This window comes from Drosophila takahashii, chromosome 2R (genome assembly GCF_030179915.1).
Source record: "Drosophila takahashii strain IR98-3 E-12201 chromosome 2R, DtakHiC1v2, whole genome shotgun sequence".
NCBI lineage: Eukaryota > Metazoa > Arthropoda > Insecta > Diptera > Drosophilidae > Drosophila > Drosophila takahashii.
In genome coordinates this window covers 39,255,551-39,276,032 of record NC_091679.1, presented here as the reverse complement: position 1 = coordinate 39,276,032, position 20,482 = coordinate 39,255,551, and the positions used below count along the sequence as shown (strand labels likewise).

Below are 20,482 nucleotides of genomic sequence, written 5' to 3'. Positions count from 1 at the left end.
AATGTCTTGGCAAACACAAGTGTATCGTAGTCAAAAAGGCGGGAAGCTTGTGGCTAGCCAGGAAATTGGCCAACTCTGACCTGCCCAGGATCCAAGGATCCCAGGCCCTCGTCCTGCGTATTAAAAATAATATGCAAAGTGCGGGGACCTGTTGAGATTTTCACAATTCCCAGAACAAATAACATATTCACATATTGTTGTGAAAACCCGCCCGCTCCCTTCTCCGGCTGTCTGTCTGCGTCCCCTTGGTCCTTTTCTTTCTCTCGGAGTTTGGGTATGTGGTTTTCGACTGGGTTTTTCCTTTGTTTTTCGGGGGCGGTCCGCTTATGATTTATCATCGCCGACGCCAAAGTTATATCTTCAAGATTAAAACAAGGTGGGAGGCTTTTAACTGACACTCCCTTATTCTCCCGTTCATTTACCTAATGTGACAACTTTAATTTGCCTTCAGCTTCGAACGCCGTAGAAATTCCGTTAAGTGGCTTTCATATTTAACATTTTGATGCGAGATTATCGGGAACGAGGCGGTTAGCTAACCTCGGCTTGAAGGCGAAGAAAGTTTTCCGCTGCGAATTCTAGTTTTGCCAATTCAAACACAAAGTTCCCCGGCTCCTTCGTGTAATCCCATTTGGATTGCGAATCGGTGTGTGTGCTCAGCGAAGTTTCTGGGATGGCAAACTTACTCGGATGCCCCGGCCTCGGAACTAAATAAATTAGCCAAAGGCCCTGCCAGACTACAAGAACTTCCCACTCCGAGAACTCAAGAACTCCCGAGGACCGCAAGCCGCACACATTATTAATAATATTTATGATTGAGTGACTGGGCGGTGGCTTCCAAGAGCAGGGAAACTATAGATGGTGGTGGTGCTCATGTAAAGACAGATGACTGACCACAATGTAAATTAAAGATTATGATAGGAAAGAGAGTGAGAGTGAGTGGCCAGGTCTAAATATTTGATCCTAATGAACAAGTTTGGACAAAAAAAGGTCAACCGACAAGGTTTAAGTAAGAAGCCGTGATCTATAATTAACAAAGGATAAAAGGATAATTTGTACTTTATTTATTTAAATTACGGAGTGTTTCTTGCTTAAAGCTATTATTAATAGAGCAAGCAGAATCATTAGTTTTTAAGTACTGAAAAAAAAAAACTTGTATATGCCTGGTTAATATTAAATATTAAGTAAGATTTAAATTTTAAGTAAGATTTCATAGATTGGTTTATAAATAAAGTAAGAAAAGGAATATTTTTAAATAACCTTCCCAAGATATACATACATCCAAAACTCAGTAATTGAAAAGAACGGGTAGCTCCTCCTCTTAAAGGTTTTTTTTCTTACCAGTTTCTGAGCCGAGTTCATCTTTATATGCATGTTCGCACATCCATTAATCCGTTCCTGAACAACAACGGAAAAGCGACAAATGCAGGGTGTGGGATGAACTGAACCCGAATCCGAGTCACTGGGGAGCCAAGGAATTTATGGTATAAAAAATGGATTTGCGATGTTTTCGCTGTGCAAATTAAATTTATTGCCGCGGATACTTATCCGTGTGCCCATTGTTCCGGGTACCTTTAGCTACACGTATGTAAGCGTACGTGGAATTGGGAGGATTGGAGGGGAGTTTTCGAAGGACGGGCTGTATCCGCCCACAAATTTATTCGCGGCTTTCCATGGCGCTTCCCATTTAACAGATGGAAATGGAAAATTATGAAGCGACGTGCCCGGAACTGCAAAGTTCCTACTGTTCGCGTGCCCACATAATAAATGTACCTGCCTAAGTGAACAAAATAAAAAAAATGTATGCGGGAAAGAATTGAAAATTAAAAAAGCAGGGAGAAACAGACAGTTGCACGCTCTTTTGGAGTTCCCCCATTGTATTTGTTGCACTTGCCTGACAATGAGACAGACCTCCCAGAACCACCCCCGCCTCCCAGCTCCCAGATATACAAACCCACCTCCCAAAATCCAACCCCACCCACCGCAGACTAAACGGAATAAGCGTTAATGCTTCGTTTGAATGAATTTTTGATTGCGTTGTTTACGATTGAATTTACTTCCTGCCAGCGAACCATTTTTTCCCCACGCTTTGTTTTTTTGCTTGTGTTTCTTTTTTGTTTGGGGAGTGAGCATAAATTTGCGTGGCCCAACTCCTCTGGAATTCGCTTTCATTTTTTGCGTTCGCAAATCCGTGCGAATTTTTTTGTTTCGGAGCTCTAAAGTTAACTGTTGTTTACAGCTTACCAACATCTCCAAGGAGGGTTTTCCTCTCCAGATCGGAGATAATGCAAATGGCAATGGGAAAGTCTCGATGTGAGGGGTGTAGAAATCGTCTTAAACACTTTTCACATTCAATAAGCATTAAGACGGAAGTCAAGAAATGCGATTTAATAAACGATAATTTCAGATATAAATAAATAATAGAATTGTAATAGGGGGAAAGTGCTAGAAAAGATTATGTTAGGGATATGTTTGGAAAAATATCGTTCTTGATTTAAAACCTAAATGGCGATACTCGAGTAAGGGCCGCTTTCTCGAGTCCCTGTCAAAGTCCCTGATAGCTATCTGTTCGAAAAACTTAAAGACCAGATAAACTGTTCGTAAAAGCAAATCCGCTTTCTCGACTGCTTTAATTTATCTGAACGAGAAACAATTACAGAGTGCTGTTAACGCACTGTGAAGTGCAAAAAATGGCATGCTTCGATTATTTCATCAGCTGTTTGGGTATAATTCAAAGGAAAAGTCAACTGTGATTTCGTTTCTTCTTCATAGTTGGCTTTGGGAAATCAGCTGTCATTCTATCGAGCCGAAAACGCTTAACAGGGACTCCGAGTCCCTGTCAAAGTTAGCTCTCACATTTATGCTCGAGAAAGCCAAAATGCCTTAGCAGGGACTTTATCTGTTCGAGAAATGTTAGCCGGCACTCGAGAAACCGGCCCTAAAACTCTTTAAAAATCAAAAAAAAATGTATTCCAAAAGAGAAAAGTTCTCCATTTCAGGAAGTTCAAACCCCAACTGATGATGGAAAATCAGCGATATAATCTCGTTAGGTAACTCCTCATCGCTCTATCCTTATCGGCCTATTGCCCAACGTAACAGGAAACCAATTAATCTCTATCAATACCCGGACTTCGCAGGCTCAAGCTCAAGGATCAAGTGACAAGACATCGACTGGCTTAACAGACGAAAACCGAAATGGACAAGCCGTGAAGTGGCCAGGATGATGCCGGGGATTCCTGGAGGGGTGGAAGCATCTGAGATGGAGACGGGGACTGACATCTACGACTCCCTGGAGTGCAATCGGAAATGGACGCCAATGAAACAAATGCAAGCACGTAAAAAAGTCGAAGACCACGGAGCAGCAAAGGTTGTACCACCTCTGACCCCTCGCAAACCAACCTTTGCTGAATCTCGATTCCCTTTTCCTTCGAAACTTCCAATTGTGCAACGTGTGGTATGAGTAATGAGAGAAACGGCTGCCGAAAAGGGAAAACGATTTTCCGGTTCAATCAGTTTTGATTTAAATTGCAATTATTAACTTCAGTTTGCCAAATCATTTACTTTGGGGTAATACGGGGTCTCATTACCTCGTTCACGGGTTGACGAAGCATCAGTTGCTTGCCATCAATTTGATTTATTTCTATAATAAAAAAAAGAGGTTAATTTAAGCCAATTAAATGGATTACTTAACTTTAGTTCAGTCAAAAAAAAAATTTTTTAAAATAGTTATAAAATAGGATGATGAAATATTAGTCCGTCTGGGACCAAGTTCACAAAAGAAACCAAAAGATCTATATATGTAGCTCCCTAAGCCCTGATAACCTGTCTAAAAATACACACCCACCATGGCCAGTGACTTCTGTTCAACCTTCTAAGCCATTATTATCTTTATTTGGATAAACTGAATCATATGATTTAAATTAAAACTTTCCCAGACGGTAGCGGATTCTTTTAGCTTCCGTATTCATAAAAATTCCATGACTTACTCATTTACTTGCCGCCACGCGAAGTTGAAAAGATTTATATTAGGGAATGTCATAAACTTATAATTTAATTTTTTAACTTTTTGGATACTGTAATTTCCTAAAATAGTACTCAAACAATGCAATCACAAAAGATATCAGTCAAATTGTAGTCACATTCAACTACGTAACCCAAAGATAGTATAACCTCATAAAACAGTCTAAAAATAAACTTTTCAATTGTAAATAAGAACATTTGCTTACCGAGCAAAACAGTGACCTCTGTTTATCCTCCTGAAAACTTTTTATCTTTTATAAGGATTAGTTGTACCATCTGGTTTAACTTATATTTTTTCCAGACGGTAGAGGATTATTTCTAGCTTCCGTACCCATAAAACAGTTATTTAAACAATCCCATGCAGACAGCAAGTGATCTTTCCCCCAAAGTTCGGTTTAAATTAAATTATAAATATTAAAAACTGGTCAATAAATCATTTGAATTTGTTTTATTATTTGACTAAAAGCACACACTGGACAAACAGAATCTCAGGGGAGAAAAGAGACCTAATCCTATGTTATAGTAAACAACTTGCTTAAATCTAGAGGCTGGAGATGCTAAACTCTGTGGATCCGCGGGTAACTATTTACACAGAATGGCGATAAGCCGTATCAGACGTTGTTCGGCTAGGTGCCATAAGCAACACGGTATTATGCCAATAAAATGGAGTGACGCCACTGCTCACTTCTCATCGCCGACAGATTTTGTTTTGGTCTCCGTTTCAGCCACGTTATGGGATTCCTCATCATGGTCCGCTCTAAGGGGCTTCTTTTCCTCCTCATCTTCCCTATCGATTCCCAGGTTTTGGAGTTCCTTTAGCCCAGGCTCAGGCAATGAGTGGCAGCTATTATTATTCCATGGCTGCAATGTGGATTCCGAGAAGAGTACGTACAAGATGCCACTGCCTGTTAGCATCAACGAACTGAGCAGGAACACATTCTTCCAGGCCTCAATTGTTTGCTAAAAGAAAACAGTCATATAAGGATTATAAACTCTTTTATAACTAATATCTCAACTCACATTATTATGGGTGAGCTGTCCCACAATGAAGGGCGATATGAAGCCCGGCATTCCTCCAATCATTCCACTCACACCCAGGACGATGCCAGCATAATTGGGGGACAGATCCACCATGGAGGCCAACGGACCGGAGGACACGGCGCCATGGAACATGGTGGCTATTGTAACCAACAGAATGGCAGCCGTCGCGTTGTAACCGAAGTAAGCGAGAGCCAAGACCACGAAACCCTTGACGCCACAGCCTGAAAGTAAAGGATTATAAAGAAAAAGGTTTATAAGAAAGGTTCCGAATTAGGGAATATTAGAATATAAGGAATTTCCTTGTTAGGAACCCTAATACTTACAAATGAATGTGGCCAATTTGCGGACATTGGTGCGACTCAGGCGATCTGTTCGCAGAAGATAATCAGCCAACATGGAGAAGACGTAAGCAAAGAGCATCCTCATGAGATGAGGAAGTCCCGAGAGGAAGCCCGTCTAAAAGAAGGGATAAAAGATATAGATATAGTACTTCACTTCTCACAAGAGTTATTTCTGAACTTACAGCTCGGATGTTCCAGTGGTGAATCAGTCGGAAGTAGGTCGGCGCATGGGTCATCAAAGTGAACAGGCCCCAGATGCCGCCCCATTGGGCCACCACGTTCAGCCAAACCGGACGGGAGGTGGCTATCGCCTTCCAGGGAGTTGGACCCTTCGTTCCTTGAACAGAGGCGCCCAAGGACTTTTCAATGTACTTTCTCTCCGAGTCGGCGATGCGGGGATGCTGGGCAGGACTATCGAAGACCAGGAACTGCCAGGCAATGAACCACAGAGTTCCAACAATTCCGCAGATATAGTAGACCCATTCCCACCTGGTCCAGTCGATGATATAGCCGAAGATCGGATAGAACAGAGCCACGCCCACTGAGCTGCCCAAATAGGCACTCACAAACTTGCTGCGCTCGTTGGGCGGAATCCATTTGGCAGTGAGCACGTGCATCGAGGGCCAGGCCAAACCCTATAGGGAAAAAACATATTAAATCTAGTTACAAAAATAAAAGATCCTGAAGATCACTTACAGTTATCCAGCCCTGGAAAACTCGAAGGATAATCAACCCCGTGTAGCTCCAGTACGATACAATGGGTATGAGGAAACAGCAGAAAACACCAATGCCATTGGACCAACCGAAGACCAGTTTGGTGCCATATTTAGTGGCCAAGATGCCGCCGGGGATCTGCAGAGTCCAATGGGCCCAGAAAAAGGATCCCAACAGAGCGCCCTGCTGCTTCTCGTTCCAGTAAAATCCATTCCGTTCGTACGGAATCTGCCAAAAGAAATGAAACGTTACTCATCCGCCCCGTTGCTGCACATCACTTAGTGGCTTTATTAAGCACTTAACCAGTGATTCAGCGATCCGATATACTCACATTCGCCCAGTCCAAAAACCAACGCTCCAACGAAAACCGTTCATCCGGAAGGGCAGTCAATTCCGTAGAGTTCCCGAGGGTTACGTTCGAGGCAACCGGACCACCCTTGCCGGCAATCATGTCCACAATCGTGATGTTCAGATTGATCCGGATCATGTAGTTGACGATGAAGCCCATAAATGTCATGTACCACAGCACAGTGCGCGCCTCGACTGAAAGATCAAAGTGAGTACGTGAAATGCGAGTCTCGAGTTTGTGGTTGTGCTGCGTTTGGAGGTCTTGAGCCAGAACTTCGAGGGTAAGACACGAATCTAAGATCATTCTCGTACCTTGAGCCATGGTGAATGGAACTGGCTGGTTGGTTCACTTGAATTTCGGACTCTGCATTCGCAGGAACTGCAATCCTTGCGATTCGATGGCGGAAGATCAACTGCTGCGGACCGCTGCCGAAATAGAATGCCAGACCCAGTATCTGTATCTCTTTATCCCCGCCGCACGCTACTGATAAGCGCCGCCGATCTGGCTATGGACTATGCTGCACAGCTCGGCTCGTGATCGCTGATCAACCTGCCCTGCATGCGACCGACAACGACGAGTTCGGCGATCGGCCTCCGCTCAGATAAAATTCGCATTTAAGCAGATCGGATCAGTCAGCTGTTGGATTATCTTTATGACATGGCGTGCTCCCTGTGGGTTTGACTATCGCTATACGAGATACGAGAGCCGGAGACTAGATATTCGAGGAGGCAGTTTAACGACGGGCCGCTTGATGGATTTACAGGTTTGCAAAGTCCAAACAAACAAGATTGTGGAGCAGAAGAGTGACAAAGCATCATAGCAGCGGAAAGTTAGTTAAAACAGTCTAAGAAATCCTTATTACAATTACAATAATAAACAACGTTTTGAGGATACAATTATATTTGAGTTTACACCGATAAATTCACGCGTCGCGATCTATTGAGAAGTTGAGTCACAGTTTAGCTGCGCTGTTATTGCCACGGGAACATTTACATGAGGATCACGGCGTGCACTTACTAAAAGAATTAAAAAGATTACAAAGATCTGTTGGGAAATACAGATAAACTGATACTTAAACATAGATCCTCAGCATTTCTTCATAATCATCCTTGTAGCAAGTGAGCATCGTGTACTTAGGTATAGGCTAGCTTTACAGTGAGACCTACTAGTTGCTGTCTAAGGGCTAACAGTGGTGCGTGTCTGCCGTCGTGGGCGACACCGTCGCAGGGCGTGGTGCTCCACAAGTGGCTTCCCACAGACGGCTCAGTACTCATCCGACGTTCTCGTAGGACATCGCAGGCCGTTCGCTGGCGGTCGAGCCGAAGATCGTGGGCGGATGGTGCTGCTGTCCCTGCTGCTGCTGGTGGGGATGCTGTTGCTGCTGCTGCTGTTGCTGGTGGGGATTGTGGCCATGTTGGTGCTGCTGGGCGGGCGGTTGCTCGTTGCGCAGCTGGCCCAGCGGAAACATTATGTTGTGGGACATCTGAGGATGGTGCAGATGCTCGTTGGGTGGCGGCGGTGGCGGTTGTTGGTGGGCAGCATGGAGCGCCTGAGCGGCCTCCACATGCTTGCGTTGCTCGTTGCTCTGCTGCTGCTGCTGTTGGTGGACCTTTTCCACGGCGCTCTCCTCGTACTTCTTCTGAAGCTGGAACAGCGGCAGCTGCTGGGAGGCATGGAGGGGCACAGCCACCGCCCCTGCGGATGCCACCCGCTCCACTTGCGACTGAGGCGACGGCTCACGCTCGCCCTTCTCGTACTTCTTCTGCAACTGGTACATGCTGTGCGATAGGTGGGAAGTCACCGAGCTGCTGCCACTGCTGCTGGAGCTCAGCTTCGAGGAGGTCGACGTGGAGGAGGGCGTGGACTTCTCCGCCTTGACGGGCGACTTCTTCTGGTACTTCTTCAGTATCTGCATAAGTTCGGACTTGACGTCTAGGCGTATCTCCTCGGGAACCCGCTTGATCTCCTCGTACAGGGAGAGCAGGAAGAGCTTGTCCGGATCCCGATTCTTGCGCTTCTTGCTCTTCTTCGGGAAGGCATCCTGCATGAACTGCAGCAGCTTCTCCTCGAAGGGCGACTCCCGGGAGAGCGATCCACTGCCATGCTGGCGCCTCAACAGGTGCGGATGCAGGCCGCCATGGAAGGCGGGATGTTGGAGCATCCCTGACTGGCCACTGCCACTGCCGTGCTCTCCTCCGCCGCCGCCATTGTGCGCCTGCAGCTGCGACACCGGGTGGCCCTGATATGAGCCACCATTGCTGGAGCCCGGAGCATCGTTGGTCTCCCCGTCATTGGTGTGGTGATCCTGCTGCGGCTGTTGTCCTGCATGCGCTTGCGGATCCTTCTGGTGCTGCATGTTGTGCTGGTGGTGGCCCACGGCCGCCGTGAGAATGGCATCGCACAGGTGCTCCGGCGCGTAATCCAAACCTGTGAGGAAGTTCTCCGCCTTGAGTTCGCCGTTCATCTCCTCGTAGAAGTACTCGGTGCCCACAATGTCGATGATGTCGTTGTCCTCCTGGTTGAGTTCGATGCCCGGCGGCGGCGATCCTCCAGAGAGCTGGCAGCGCTTCAGTTCCGCCAGCTTCTTCCTGGTGGTCAAGCGCATGTCGCGCCAGCACTAAAAGGGATTGGAAGTATAAGATTGCACCCTTTCCAACTGCTCCACTCACCTTCTTCCACTGGATGATGGTCTTCTTGGGACCGATGGTGTTCAGGGCCGCCTGGATCTTCTCCCAGTACCACTCCTTCTCCTTCTTGCCCTCCATGTACTTGGTTTCCCGCAGCAAGGTGATGAGCATTTTCTTCTGCGGCTTGGTCACTCGATCCTGGAAGGGTAAACATATAGATTCCCATGAATGAATTCCCATAAATCGGTTATTTTCCCGCCTCGCCAGCCACTCAATTGTTGCTGTTGTTTATTCCACAAATGCCATCGGTGTCTACAATTTTTGGCTGCTCCCCGCACACATACAAACTAACGCTGTGTGTGTGTGATTAAAGAATCGAACGATTCATTATTTCTGCACCCTGCTAATTACCATTGTGAGCTTCTGGAGAAGTCTGCGTTGGCTCGAAATCTTGAAGTTTGGGTTTTTTGCCGCCTTGGATTTGTAACTGCTCAATTGCGTGGACTTTTGTTTAATTTTTCACTCCCTCAAACATTGCTGTTTCTGCCTCTTCTTCTTCTCGTCGTTACGTCTGTGTGTGTGCGTTTGACGGTCTCACCAGTTTGACGTTTTGCCCGCCCGGTTGGAAATCAGCTGATGCGCAAACGACCGTTACAGAATTTGAGTGTAAGGTATATATAGGATGTTCCAAATCTTTACATTAATATTAATTTTTAACTAGTTTGTTAGTAGAAAATAATGTATTCTACATTTAAAACTTTAACTTCTGATAATATTATAATACACCCAGTTTTACCGGTAAAATAAAAAAGTTTTATATTTTATTTCCATAAATTCAACTCTGTTTAATGTATAACTTTCTATACACTCTATACATAAAATTATAACTGTGGGCAAAGTTAATATGCCAAAATATTTTCCAGACTGTAAATAAACAAACTAAGTTTTAATTCTTAAGTTCTGATAATGCTTTTATAAGCACTCAGTTTTACCCGTAAAATAAAAAAGTTATATATTTTATTTCCATAAATTTAACTCCGTTTAATGTATAACTTTCCACTCTATACATAAAATTATAACTGTAGGCAAAGTTAATATGCCAAAAAATATTTTCGAGACTGTAAGTAAACAAACTAAGTTTAAGATCTTATAAACAACAAATTAACCAAGTAAAAATTCAGCGTTTGTTGGTGGTCGCCTGTCGGCTAACCTGCCTGGTGATGGTGGACACGCCCTCCTCGAAGAGAGTGCGGAACAGGACGTTGGCGTGGTTAAAAAGACCATCCTTGAGGGACACAATCAAGAACTGTGAGTTGGTAAAGTGCTGCTTCAGCATGCTGCCAATATTCTGGGTGTGCGACATGTCCAGAGCGGCGTCCACCTCGTCAAGAATGTACAAGGGAGCCGGGGAGAACTTCAACATGGCCAGGACAAGGGACAGAGCCACCAGTGACTTCTGACCACCCGACAGCTCACCCAGGCTCTCCTTCCATTTGCCATTGAAGCCCACTTTGATCTCCAAGCCCGTCAGGCAGCCATTCGTATGAACGGGATTGAGTTTTGCATCGGCACCTGGTAGAAGTGAGCTAAAGATGCCACTAAAGTTTGCATTAACCTCGGTAGCAGCTCGGTTCAGCTGATCCTGCTCCTCCTCGTCCATTTTCACGATGATCTTCTTAATCTTCTCCTTGTCCAGCGCCACAATGTTTCGGCGCCGCTCGGTCTCCTTGAAGTTCTCCTCCTCGCGATCCAGCACCATGATCGCGTTCATATTCAGGGTGCGCTCCATTTTGTCCTTCTTCTCCTGCATCTTCGCCAGCTTGTTGCCCGCCTCGTGGGGATCCTCCTTGCTGTAATCGTAGCGGGTGTTCTTCATGCCAAAGCAGTTCTTCTCCTCCGGAATCCAGGGATACTTCGTCTCGAGCGCTTCCATCCGTTTCTTCGCCTCGTTGGCCTCCGAACTGATCTTCTTTTGCTCGTTCTCCTTCTTCTTCACCTCCAGCTCAATCTCCTGATTTTGTTTAAGCATTTTGTCCTTCTTGACCAGCTGATTTCGCATCTCCTTGTTCTGAGCATTCAACTTGTCCTTCTGCGTCTTAATGGCCTCTTCCAGCTCCGAAACCTCGGAAGCTGCACTGGAGCTGTTTGCCTTCAGGGCATCTAGTTCGGCCTTGAACTTTTCGAGATTGTCAATCATTTCCTGGTGCTGTTGCTTGGCTGTTTCTATAGTTTTCCGCAACTCAGTGATCTCCAGCTGCAGAGTTTCGAACTCCTGCTCTCGCTTCTTCCAGTTGGCTCGCGATTTCTCCGCCCGCTGCTTGGTCACCTTCACCTCGTTGGTCGCAGCTTTTAACTCCCGCTCGCGATATCCCTTGGCGTCGGCCAACTTGGCTTCGATATCCTTGATCTTAGCCTGCGAGGTCTTCTGCTTCTCCCGCGAGTCCACTATTTGCTGCTCCAACGACTTGACCCTCTCCTTCATCTCTTCTATTTCCGCCTGATTCTGTTGAAAGGTCGTTTGGGCCAACCTGTTCTCGCACATGGTTAGCTCGTGCTGGCGCAGCTCAAGGTTCTCCTTCATTTTGTTGAACGAATGGGCCAGGTTTTCAATGGATCTAAAGGGAAAATCGGTTAAGTTTTGACCTTTTGGTATGGTTTATATACTTACGCCATTTGCTGTTCCACTTGTGAGATCTCAGCGTCGATCTCCCTGTACTCCCTTTCTAGTTTTTTGATGGCATACAATTCTTCGAGGACGTTGGCACCCTTGGGAGCAGCACCGCCGGACATGGTGCCATTGGGATCAACAACGTCGCCTTCCAAAGTCACAGAACGACAATTAATACGTGGATCGTAGCTGAGCTGCAAATAATAATGGAGGATATCAAAGGATATTTAAAATATAATAAACTAGAAATACTCACTTGTTTGGCCACTTCAAGGTCCTTGCAAATAAGTGTGCTGCCGAAGCAATACTTCATGACTGGCTCTAGGTAGCGATCGTAGCTAATCAGCGACATGGCCCACTGAACATTCTCGGCACCCACTTTGTTCTGAGCGTATTCGACTACGTTTCTACTTATCGAGCCGGACTGAATCCTGTTGATGGGAATCAGTGTGACACGGCGCTGGAGATTACCCTTCTGCAGGATTTTCTTGCTGACCACATCGTCGTCCGTCACATAGCTGTAGAGCTGAAAAATAAAGAGAGATTCTTAAGAGAGATTGTCCCTTGAAACAGGTTGCTTGACTACTTACACCGCCTCCCGCTGTCATCACCAGAGCCATGGAGTTTTGCATGTCGTTCACCTGGAACAGCTTGCCCACCATGCCGCGCACCTTGCGCCGATCAAAGTTGGGCTCCGGATCCTGGTACTGCAGATCGAAGCGCGAGGCATTGCAGCGATCCAACTCTCGTTTGAGCTCGCGTTTGCGCATGTGCAGATCGTTTCGTCGCTGCTTCAGCTGCTCGAACTGGCCGCCCTCGTAGTTGAGACCCTGCAGCTGCCGTTCTAGGTTTTTTATCTCCACCACCAACTGATCATGTAGGCTTTTATCCTTTACGTAGGCGGCATCGTTGGTCTGCGTCTCACCCTCGCGCTGTTTTAGGACGCCACGCATGTGGCGCAGCTCCAACTCCGAGGTCTTAATGGTGGTCTGTGCCTCGCTGAACTGCTCCTTGGCCACTAAAAAAGGGAGATAAGTTAGTGGATTGTTTGGAATTGCTAAATAACTGACCCACCCATCAATTGTTCCTGCAGTGTGGAGGCCTGTCCGTCTTCATTGGTGGACAATCCCTGCGTGACAGCCTCCAGTTTCTTTTGGGCATCCTCGTAAGCCTTGGAGTCCGTGGCATCGGCCTCCTTGAGGCTTTCGAACTCATCCTGCACCTTGGCCATGTCCGCTTCCTTTTTGTTCAAGGCCCGTACATCATCGTCTATATTCTTAGAGGCCATGCGAATCTTTTTCTCATCTTGCTGAATGGTTCCCTGGGCCGCCTTCAAGCTGCCCGAAGCAGTGGCCTCCAGTGCCCGCTTCGCACTCAGCTGTGTTTCCAGACTCTTTATGGAGCCACCCATCTCGGCATCGATCTGCTGCTGCATCTCCTTCACGGCGGCTTCAATGCTCTCCACATCCTCGAGGTTTTTGGCATGCGTGGCCTTACAGTTTGCAATGCGATCCTCGATTTTCTTCTCGTTGCCCTCCACAGTCTTGAGTGTTTCGCATTGCTTGAGATACTTGGCGGAAATGTGAATCCGGATAAGGAAATCGATGTCGCGACAGATCTTCTGGTACTCCTGGTAGGCGGAGCGCTCCTGGCGCAGCTTGACCAGCTTGGGCAGCACCTCCTCGTCGAGCAGGACCTTGGTCTCGCGCACTTTGGTCTCCTTCTTCTCGATCAGGGTTTTGGTGGCATCTCGCTTGGTCTTGTACTGACTGGTCCCAGCCGCCTCCTCCACCATGGAAAGAACCTAAGAAAAAGAAAGGATTTATATGGATTTTATATGGATTTATAGATCCAACAACCCACCTCCTTGGGCTTCATGTTCAGCACCTGCTGAATCTTGCCCTGCATGATCAGGAAGTTGGGATTGTTCACGTTCAGCTGGATGGAGCAGAAGAAGTCCTGCACCTTCTTGTTCTGCACCAGCTTGCCGTTGATGAGGAACTTGTTCTTGCCGCCCACAACCACCTGACGGGCCACCGAGATCTCCCGGCACTTTTCATAGCCCTGCGGGCACTGGGCGGCATTTGTGTTGTCGAACACAATGGTAACAGTGGCCTTGGTGATACCCGCCTGTCCGTTCTTGTACACCAAATCCTGCAGAGCCGAAGCGCGTACCTAATAAACCGGAAGGAGTTTAAATATATCCCTTGATTTATATCCAATTGTACTCACATTCTGCAGATTACTGATGCCCAGCACGAAGCAGATGCTGTCCAGGATGTTGGACTTGCCGGAACCGTTTAGGCCCGTGATGGCCGTGAACTCGGGATCGAATCCCTCGATTTCCGTGCGCCGGCCGTAGGATTTGAAGCCATCTAGCACGAGCTTCTTTACGTACATTTTAAAGCGTTGCGGTTTGCCCAATTCACGGCGTTCTTTTTCGTTAAATTCCGCGTCAAAATTTTGCCGCAATTAGTGTGACCGTGGAAAGGCGTTAGATTTAAGCCGAAATGCCGGCACAGGAACGATTTCGATTAACGATTGTAGGCACTTTCACGTAGTGACGAAATGCACCGGTTTGTATATTTATTTCAAAAAGTCTAGTTGCTAAAATAATTATTTTATTTTATTATTTATTATTATTTTAATTATTTATTATTTATTATTTTATATAAATATTTATTGAGACGTTTCTTAATTAAAGATTAGCATGCTCGGCTAAATATTTAAATAATTAACTAAAATACATTTTATCTGAAAGTACCTTCGTCACCCGATTTCTTTACACATTTAAAAACTAAGAATGGATGATTTCGACGATGATTCCTTCAACGATGTTCTGGGCTCCATGGAAATGCCCACGGCGGCAAAGCAACCCAAAGTGGTGGAAGTGGCTCCACCGGCGACAACAGTTGCTCCCAGTAGCAGCACCTCCAGTTCCGCACCCTCAAATCCCGTGCCCGCCAAGCCGGCTTCCAATCCGCACAGCGTTCTCGTCCACAGCAAACAGCGCGGCAATCCCATCCTGAAATCCATACTCAATGTTCCTTTGGAATACCGCGACGATATCATCCCGGATTATGTTGTGGGTCGCACATCCTGCGTTTTATACTTATCACTAAAGTACCACAATCTGAATCCCGACTACATCTGCCAGCGGCTGAAGGCTCTGGGCAAGATGTACGAGCTGCGGGTGCTCCTGGTCCAGGTGGACACTCCAGAGCCACACAATGCCTTGAAAAGCCTCACCAGGATCTCATTGCTGGCCGATCTGACCATGATGTTGGCCTGGAACGCCGAGGAGGCGGGGAAAATCATCGAGACCTACAAGCAGTTTGAGAAGCGGCCACCGGATTTGATCATGGAGCGTGTGGAGTCCAATCCGCATCAGAAGGTATGAACTTGTGTTGAAATTCCCTTCATAATGATGAAATATCTTAAATGCTTTCCAGCTAGTGGCTGCTCTGACCAACATAAAGCCGGTGAACAAGACGGATGCCGTCACCCTGCTGCAAACCTTTGGCAATCTGGGCAACGTAATCACCGCCAGCGAGGAGCGATTGTCCCAGGTGATGGGATTGGGTCCTAGGAAGGCCAAGAAGCTGTACAAAACGCTGCAGGAGCCCTTCCTCAGCAAGTAGACCTATAATTTCGCTCGTCATTTGAATACTTTAATTTCTTATTAAGCAGAAACTGTACAAAAATCAAACGCCATTATTGTTTAACCACTTAAATATATAACACACTCATTGATCCAACTGCTACTCGGTTACTTTCCAAATCTTGATGGTTCCATCATCGCTGCAGGAGATCAGCTGCCCGGCCACCACTGGATTCCACTGCACCGAATTCACGTCCTGCTCGTGGGCACCCTCCTCCGCGGTGAGCGTTTCGAACGTGGGTTCGTCCGCCTTGGAGTCGCTGGTCTCCTTGAAGATGCGGATGCCATCATCCCCGCAAGCAGTGGCTATCATCCCCGTCAGTTTGCACCAGGACACATCGTAGATGGCCCGCGAGTGCTGGCCGGAAAGGGTGCAGACGCACTTCCACACGGTCTGCTTGTCGGGCGTGGCCACGCCGGCTTCGTTGCCCGGATGATAGGCTCGCCAGATCTTGATGGTGGTGTCATCGCTGCAGGAAACCAAGCGCTCGCCCTCCGCATCGAAGTCAATGCCCCAAACGGTGCTCGTGTGGGAAGTTAGCGTCGCTGTGCAGTCCCAGTCGTTGTCTATGGGGTTCTCGGCGAACATTTTGATGGTGTTGTCGTAGGAGGCGGAGGCCAGGACCTCCTTGGTCGGATGCCACACCACCCGCTTCACGTCCTGTGTGTGCGGATTCAAGACGGCGGCGCACTCGAACTCATCGTCGCCGGCCACCTCCCAGATCCACACGGACTTGTCCCGCGAACAGGTGGCCAGCAGGGAGCCCGATCTCGACCAGCTAACGCTCTTCACCTCGTTCTCGTGACCCTCTAAAGTCGCATTGCACTCGAATTCCCCCGAAGACTTGGACCAAATCGCTGTGGTGGCATCGAAGCTGGCCGAGGCGAGGTACTGGCCGCAGGGAGACCACCGGATCTCGCGAATGGTGCGCTTGTGGCCGTCGGAAAGAATCGTTTTGGTGCTCCAGGTGCTCCCGGTCAGCGACCAAATGCGAATGGCCTTGTCCTCGCCGCAGGAGGCAAACACGTTGCCCTTGGGATGCCAGGCCACGCCCCAGATGCGGCCCTTGTGGCCCTGCAGCGTGTGTTCCAGAATCAGACGTCCCATTTGCTGTTGAAGTGATGTATTAATGGATAAATCACTGTCTTCTTGTCTCTACGAAATTGATAACAAAAGCGCATGTGGCAAGAGGAAGAGAGTGTCAGCTGTTGTGAGTGCTGTAAAACGTTGAAGAAAAGGGAATACCCTAATTGTAATAGCTAGATGTAGCTATTAATCAGCTAGAGCTATACAGAAAGCGCAGAAAGTTTTTTTGTGTATAAAGGGCCGTTTTCTCGTCCGTTTGTTTAATTTAAAGTAGGGATAAAACCTTGAAATCCTATGGGAAATCAGAGTTTTAACCCTACTTTAAATTTAATAGACGGACGAGAAAAGGGCCCTTAGTGTTTTTCGGATGCTGATAAGAAAATGGAAAAAGGGAATACCCCAATGTAGCTATAAACTAGCTAGTGCTGTGTTATCAAAACTAACCGCATTCCCTTACCCAACACTTACCAGAAAGAGAAAGTTCTGTTGTGTATTTAGTGTTTTTCGGATGCGCTGATAAGAAAATGAACGGCCTGATTGTGTTTAACAGCGCCAACGACGTTGTGTTCCAGAAGCTGAACGAGCCGCTGACGCAGAAGATCAGGAATGTGGCCAACGCACAGGGCCTGCTCCGCTCCGCGGGCGGCCCCCTGGACAGCAACATCCTGCTGCAGATTTTCAGCCCCATCGTTGGTTCCCAGCGGATAATGCAGTGCCAGTTCGACAACGCCTACTCCAGCCTCCAGTGCGAGCAGGGCTTTAATTTGGTCTTTGGCGAACTGCTGGGCTTCACCTTCCTGAAGATCGGCCAGATTCCCGTCGAGCTGCTGGGCCGCCAAATGGGCGTGGCCATCACCTTGACGCGCTATTGTTATGGAGCCAACTTATTTGCCGCCCAGGCGGGTGCCATGCAACAGGAGCTGCTGACGCAGTGCCTCGACACCTACGAGACTCTGCTGTGGCAGGAGGATCAGACGTACCTACTGGAGGCCATGCCCAAACTAGTGATCAACGCGGAGCTCAAGAGGACGGTGCATTTGACGCTGGACGCCACGCTGGAGCACCTGCGTCAGCTGGGATTGCCACGGGCCCACGCCCTGCTGCTCGTCTCCCACAAACTGGTGGCCGTGAACAGCACTCACCAGGCTCTGCCGCTCGCCGCCGCCGATCTGCTGTTCCTCAGCCTCATGGCGCGATCCCTTCAGGCGCCCAAATCCCCCTCCCAGCGGGCAGTGGCCGTATTCCTGCAGGGCGTCTCCCACGACGTCAACTCCGGCTGCGTCCCGAGCATCGTACACATCTCACGGCTGCACGGCAACCAGGTGCTGCTGCAGGTCATCGAATATGCCCACATGCCGCTGACCAGCTGCATCTACGACTCGTTCTTTGTGCTCCAGAAGATCGTGGCCGTGCAGCATCAGGGCGACTCGGATGCCCTGAAGCCGGCCTACGATAATCTCGAGTCGTTTATAGTACAGGCCATCAATGCTTTGAAGAGATACCTGAAGCAGCGAGGGGAAACCGGGGATTTGGAGAACTGCACCAAGAAGTTTGCCGCCCGATGGGAGAACCTGCGAAAGATGTACTCGGAGTACTTTAAGAACTACGAACGCGAGCTTCTCGTGAGGATCGAGAGTAATCTGCCCGCATTTGGGGAGGAACTGAAGCAGATCTTCACGCTGGCCTGCTGCGACAGCTCCTGTGTCCACGAGCTGGACCAACTGGCCGATACGGCGGCCAATGTGGAGGCCAAGCTGCTGGAGTTTGCCGAATTCCTGGCCGTCAAGGCCACGCGCAACATTTCCATCGACGCTTATTTGGAGGACTTTCCCGGTCTGGTGCACTTTATGTACGTCAATCGCAGCAAGGGACAGATGCTGGCTCCCGATCTGCGACCCAATCAGCTGGTACCCAAGACGAAGCTCTGGAGCATGGTGGAGATCGCCAGGAGCTATCTGAAGAAGGGCCAGACGACGGTGATGTGGAAGGACAAGGCTTTCCACTACTCCTACTTCCTCTGGTTCGAGGATATGGCGGGCGGCATTCTCAGCACCGCCATGGATCTGCAGCAGCACTTCTTGTCCAGCGGAGCCGCGAGTGGCAATGGCTCGAAGTCGCCAACGGAACCGGGCGCTCTGACCATGGACTATTACCACGATCTGGCCGACTTGTGCTTTCCCAAGCTCTCGCCGGCCAAAGTGCGCGTCTACGAGTTGTACTGCATCCATCTGGGCTTGGTCACCGCCACCTGTGCCGTGGAGCACGCCCGTCGACTGGTGGCCACCATCAGCGATGTAGTGGGCGAGGAAACCTTTTAAATCCAATTCCAGCATTCCCAAAGCAACATTCCCAGCGTTAGAACATGATTTCTAGTCAATTTAGAAGACTCCCTGAGGAGATAACTAGAGTCCTGCATGAGTACACTTGAATTGACAAACAAGTCAATTTTTATTTTGATTTTTTCATAAGGAAAAACCAGTGTTTTAATTTAAAATAAATAGATATCAAATAATTTAGAATCACCGAAATAATTTGCTTAGTAATTGCATCACTCCCACTCACTTTTATTCTGAGCTTGTTTTGTTTTTCCTTACGAGTGATTAAGTATTTTCAAAAAATTTACTTGTTTTTCAATTCAAATGTACTAATGCAGGACTCTAGAGATAACCCAAATCCAAAATTCATTAGGCTAAGGACAACTATCCACTGTTTGTTATAGGCTAAAACCACATAAAGATACTCGTATTTGTAAAATAATTGGAAACATTTTTTTTTCTTCATTATTGCAATAAAAACGTAACAATTAACCCAGCTTACTGAGCTTCTGATTCTTGCGCCTTCTTCAGCTCCTCCAGCTTCTCGAGGAAGAAGGACTTGCGGGCTGTTAGAGGCATGGATTTCTGGCGCAGCATATAGTTCTCGTTGCCCAGGGCGGTGTAGGTGTCGTCGCCAATCAGATCCCTCAGCGCAATGTTCTTCTTTAAATGCTTGTCATAGTAACCGGCTCCGGCGGCCACAAACTGAGCACCCATGCTGGCCAGCCGCTTGTCGATCTCTGCGTCCGTGGCCACCTGGTTGTAGTCCTTCATAAAGGACCAGATGCCCAGGCCAAACAGACCCAGAATGCTGTATAGCACAAAGCGAACCTGGGGAGGGTCAGAAAGGAAATCATTAGAGGTTTTTATAAGCTTAAATAAATAAAAGGAATCTCACGCTTCCATGGCGGGCGAATAGATCCAGCCGCAGGTTCAGGAAGTGACCAATGGTGTAGACCATTAAGAAGCTAACGCTGGGGAAGATCGAGTTGAGCAGCACCCGATGCGTTTGCAGCTGCAGCACCGCCTTACTGAGACCAAAAATCTGCTCATCGTCATTCAGAACGATGGCCTGTTCCAGGAGCTTGCCGCTCGGAGAGCTCCAGTTGATCTGTTGGTCCCTGAAGCGAATGTCCGCTCGCTTGATCTCCTCCGTGCTGCCATAGCCATAGTTGACGGGAATCCCGAGGGCGCCGCCGAATCGCAACTTGGTGGTGCCCGCCTGGAACAAATCGAATCCAAAGACGGTGAAGGGCTTCACGAACTTGCGCTCAAAGGGCGTCAGGCCCAGCTTATCCAGGGCCTTCTCCAGGCGCTGCTGCACTGCCTCCGGCACAGGACGCTCCACGCCGTGTCTGTAAAAAGGGTAAAGAATTAGAATGACTCCTGGCTGCAACCATTTGCTCACCCACTGGTAGCACTGCACGAATTCCCGGTAATACTTCAGGCCAAACGTGTGCGGCAGGAAGTTGCCCACAAAGAGACCCACTGTGGTGGCCCCCGCCGCATAGAAGACCAGCTTCCGGCCCTTTTCAGTCTTAAAATAGGAGAATAAACCCCCACCGGCTTTTAATTTCGGCTGCATTTTTGTTTTGTAATAGTGCCAGGGTGACCATCACTGGGATAGGGGCACTTAGCCGAGACCAGAACCTAATAGGGCTA

The 20,482-nt window shown here is 48.0% G+C and overlaps 7 protein-coding genes across 9 annotated transcripts; 2 read left to right on the top strand and 5 right to left on the bottom strand.

Annotated features, from left to right (window-relative positions):
- Positions 1-4,446: 4,446 nt before the first annotated feature.
- NaPi-T (Na[+]-dependent inorganic phosphate cotransporter) lies at positions 4,447-7,001 on the bottom strand. The gene is made up of 7 exons (XM_017138299.3): positions 6,774-7,001; positions 6,445-6,656; positions 6,096-6,341; positions 5,582-6,034; positions 5,382-5,514; positions 5,038-5,279; positions 4,447-4,977 (listed from the first exon to the last, which is right to left on the bottom strand). The coding sequence occupies exons 1-7, from the start codon at positions 6,781-6,783 to the stop codon at positions 4,699-4,701; spliced, it is 1,575 nt and encodes a 524-aa protein (XP_016993788.2). The 5' UTR covers positions 6,784-7,001; the 3' UTR covers positions 4,447-4,698.
- A 343-nt stretch (positions 7,002-7,344) lies between these two features.
- LOC108055121 (putative uncharacterized protein DDB_G0288537) lies at positions 7,345-9,755 on the bottom strand. 3 transcript variants are annotated; one of them, XR_011418063.1, is made up of 3 exons: positions 9,132-9,432; positions 7,535-9,079; positions 7,345-7,478 (listed from the first exon to the last, which is right to left on the bottom strand). XR_011418063.1 is itself a non-coding variant. In XM_017138347.3 (3 exons), exons 1-3 carry the CDS (start codon positions 9,501-9,503, stop codon positions 7,733-7,735), a joined length of 1,506 nt encoding a protein of 501 aa, XP_016993836.2. In that variant the 5' UTR covers positions 9,504-9,755; the 3' UTR covers positions 7,345-7,732. The 3 variants fall into 3 exon arrangements, 2 of the variants coding, with proteins under 2 accessions (XP_016993836.2, XP_070069581.1); XM_017138347.3 differs by adding an exon at positions 9,501-9,755 and having other exon boundaries at positions 7,345-9,079; positions 9,132-9,287; XM_070213480.1 differs by having other exon boundaries at positions 7,345-9,079.
- A 363-nt stretch (positions 9,756-10,118) lies between these two features.
- SMC2 (structural maintenance of chromosomes 2) lies at positions 10,119-14,247 on the bottom strand. Its single transcript, XM_017138344.3, has 7 exons — positions 13,990-14,247; positions 13,621-13,932; positions 12,832-13,561; positions 12,348-12,775; positions 12,014-12,283; positions 11,758-11,951; positions 10,119-11,704 (listed from the first exon to the last, which is right to left on the bottom strand). The coding sequence occupies exons 1-7, from the start codon at positions 14,155-14,157 to the stop codon at positions 10,267-10,269; spliced, it is 3,540 nt and encodes a 1,179-aa protein (XP_016993833.2). The 5' UTR covers positions 14,158-14,247; the 3' UTR covers positions 10,119-10,266.
- Positions 14,248-14,528: 281 nt separating this feature from the next.
- On the top strand, positions 14,529-15,521 carry Ercc1 (DNA excision repair protein Ercc1). Its single transcript, XM_017138346.3, has 2 exons — positions 14,529-15,151; positions 15,210-15,521. Exons 1-2 carry the CDS (start codon positions 14,561-14,563, stop codon positions 15,396-15,398), a joined length of 780 nt encoding a protein of 259 aa, XP_016993835.2. The 5' UTR covers positions 14,529-14,560; the 3' UTR covers positions 15,399-15,521.
- Ciao1 (cytosolic iron-sulfur assembly component 1) lies at positions 15,407-16,632 on the bottom strand. Its single transcript, XM_017138345.3, has one exon. It carries the CDS (start codon positions 16,524-16,526, stop codon positions 15,519-15,521), a length of 1,008 nt encoding a protein of 335 aa, XP_016993834.2. The 5' UTR covers positions 16,527-16,632; the 3' UTR covers positions 15,407-15,518.
- Positions 16,633-16,953: 321 nt separating this feature from the next.
- On the top strand, positions 16,954-19,297 carry HPS1 (Hermansky-Pudlak syndrome 1 protein). Its single transcript, XM_017138341.3, has one exon. It carries the CDS (start codon positions 17,030-17,032, stop codon positions 18,821-18,823), a length of 1,794 nt encoding a protein of 597 aa, XP_016993830.2. The 5' UTR covers positions 16,954-17,029; the 3' UTR covers positions 18,824-19,297.
- LOC108055117 (transmembrane protein 177) lies at positions 19,273-20,437 on the bottom strand. Its single transcript, XM_017138343.3, has 3 exons — positions 20,233-20,437; positions 19,719-20,175; positions 19,273-19,651 (listed from the first exon to the last, which is right to left on the bottom strand). The coding sequence occupies exons 1-3, from the start codon at positions 20,403-20,405 to the stop codon at positions 19,319-19,321; spliced, it is 963 nt and encodes a 320-aa protein (XP_016993832.2). The 5' UTR covers positions 20,406-20,437; the 3' UTR covers positions 19,273-19,318.
- Between the last annotated feature and the right edge of the window lie 45 nt (positions 20,438-20,482).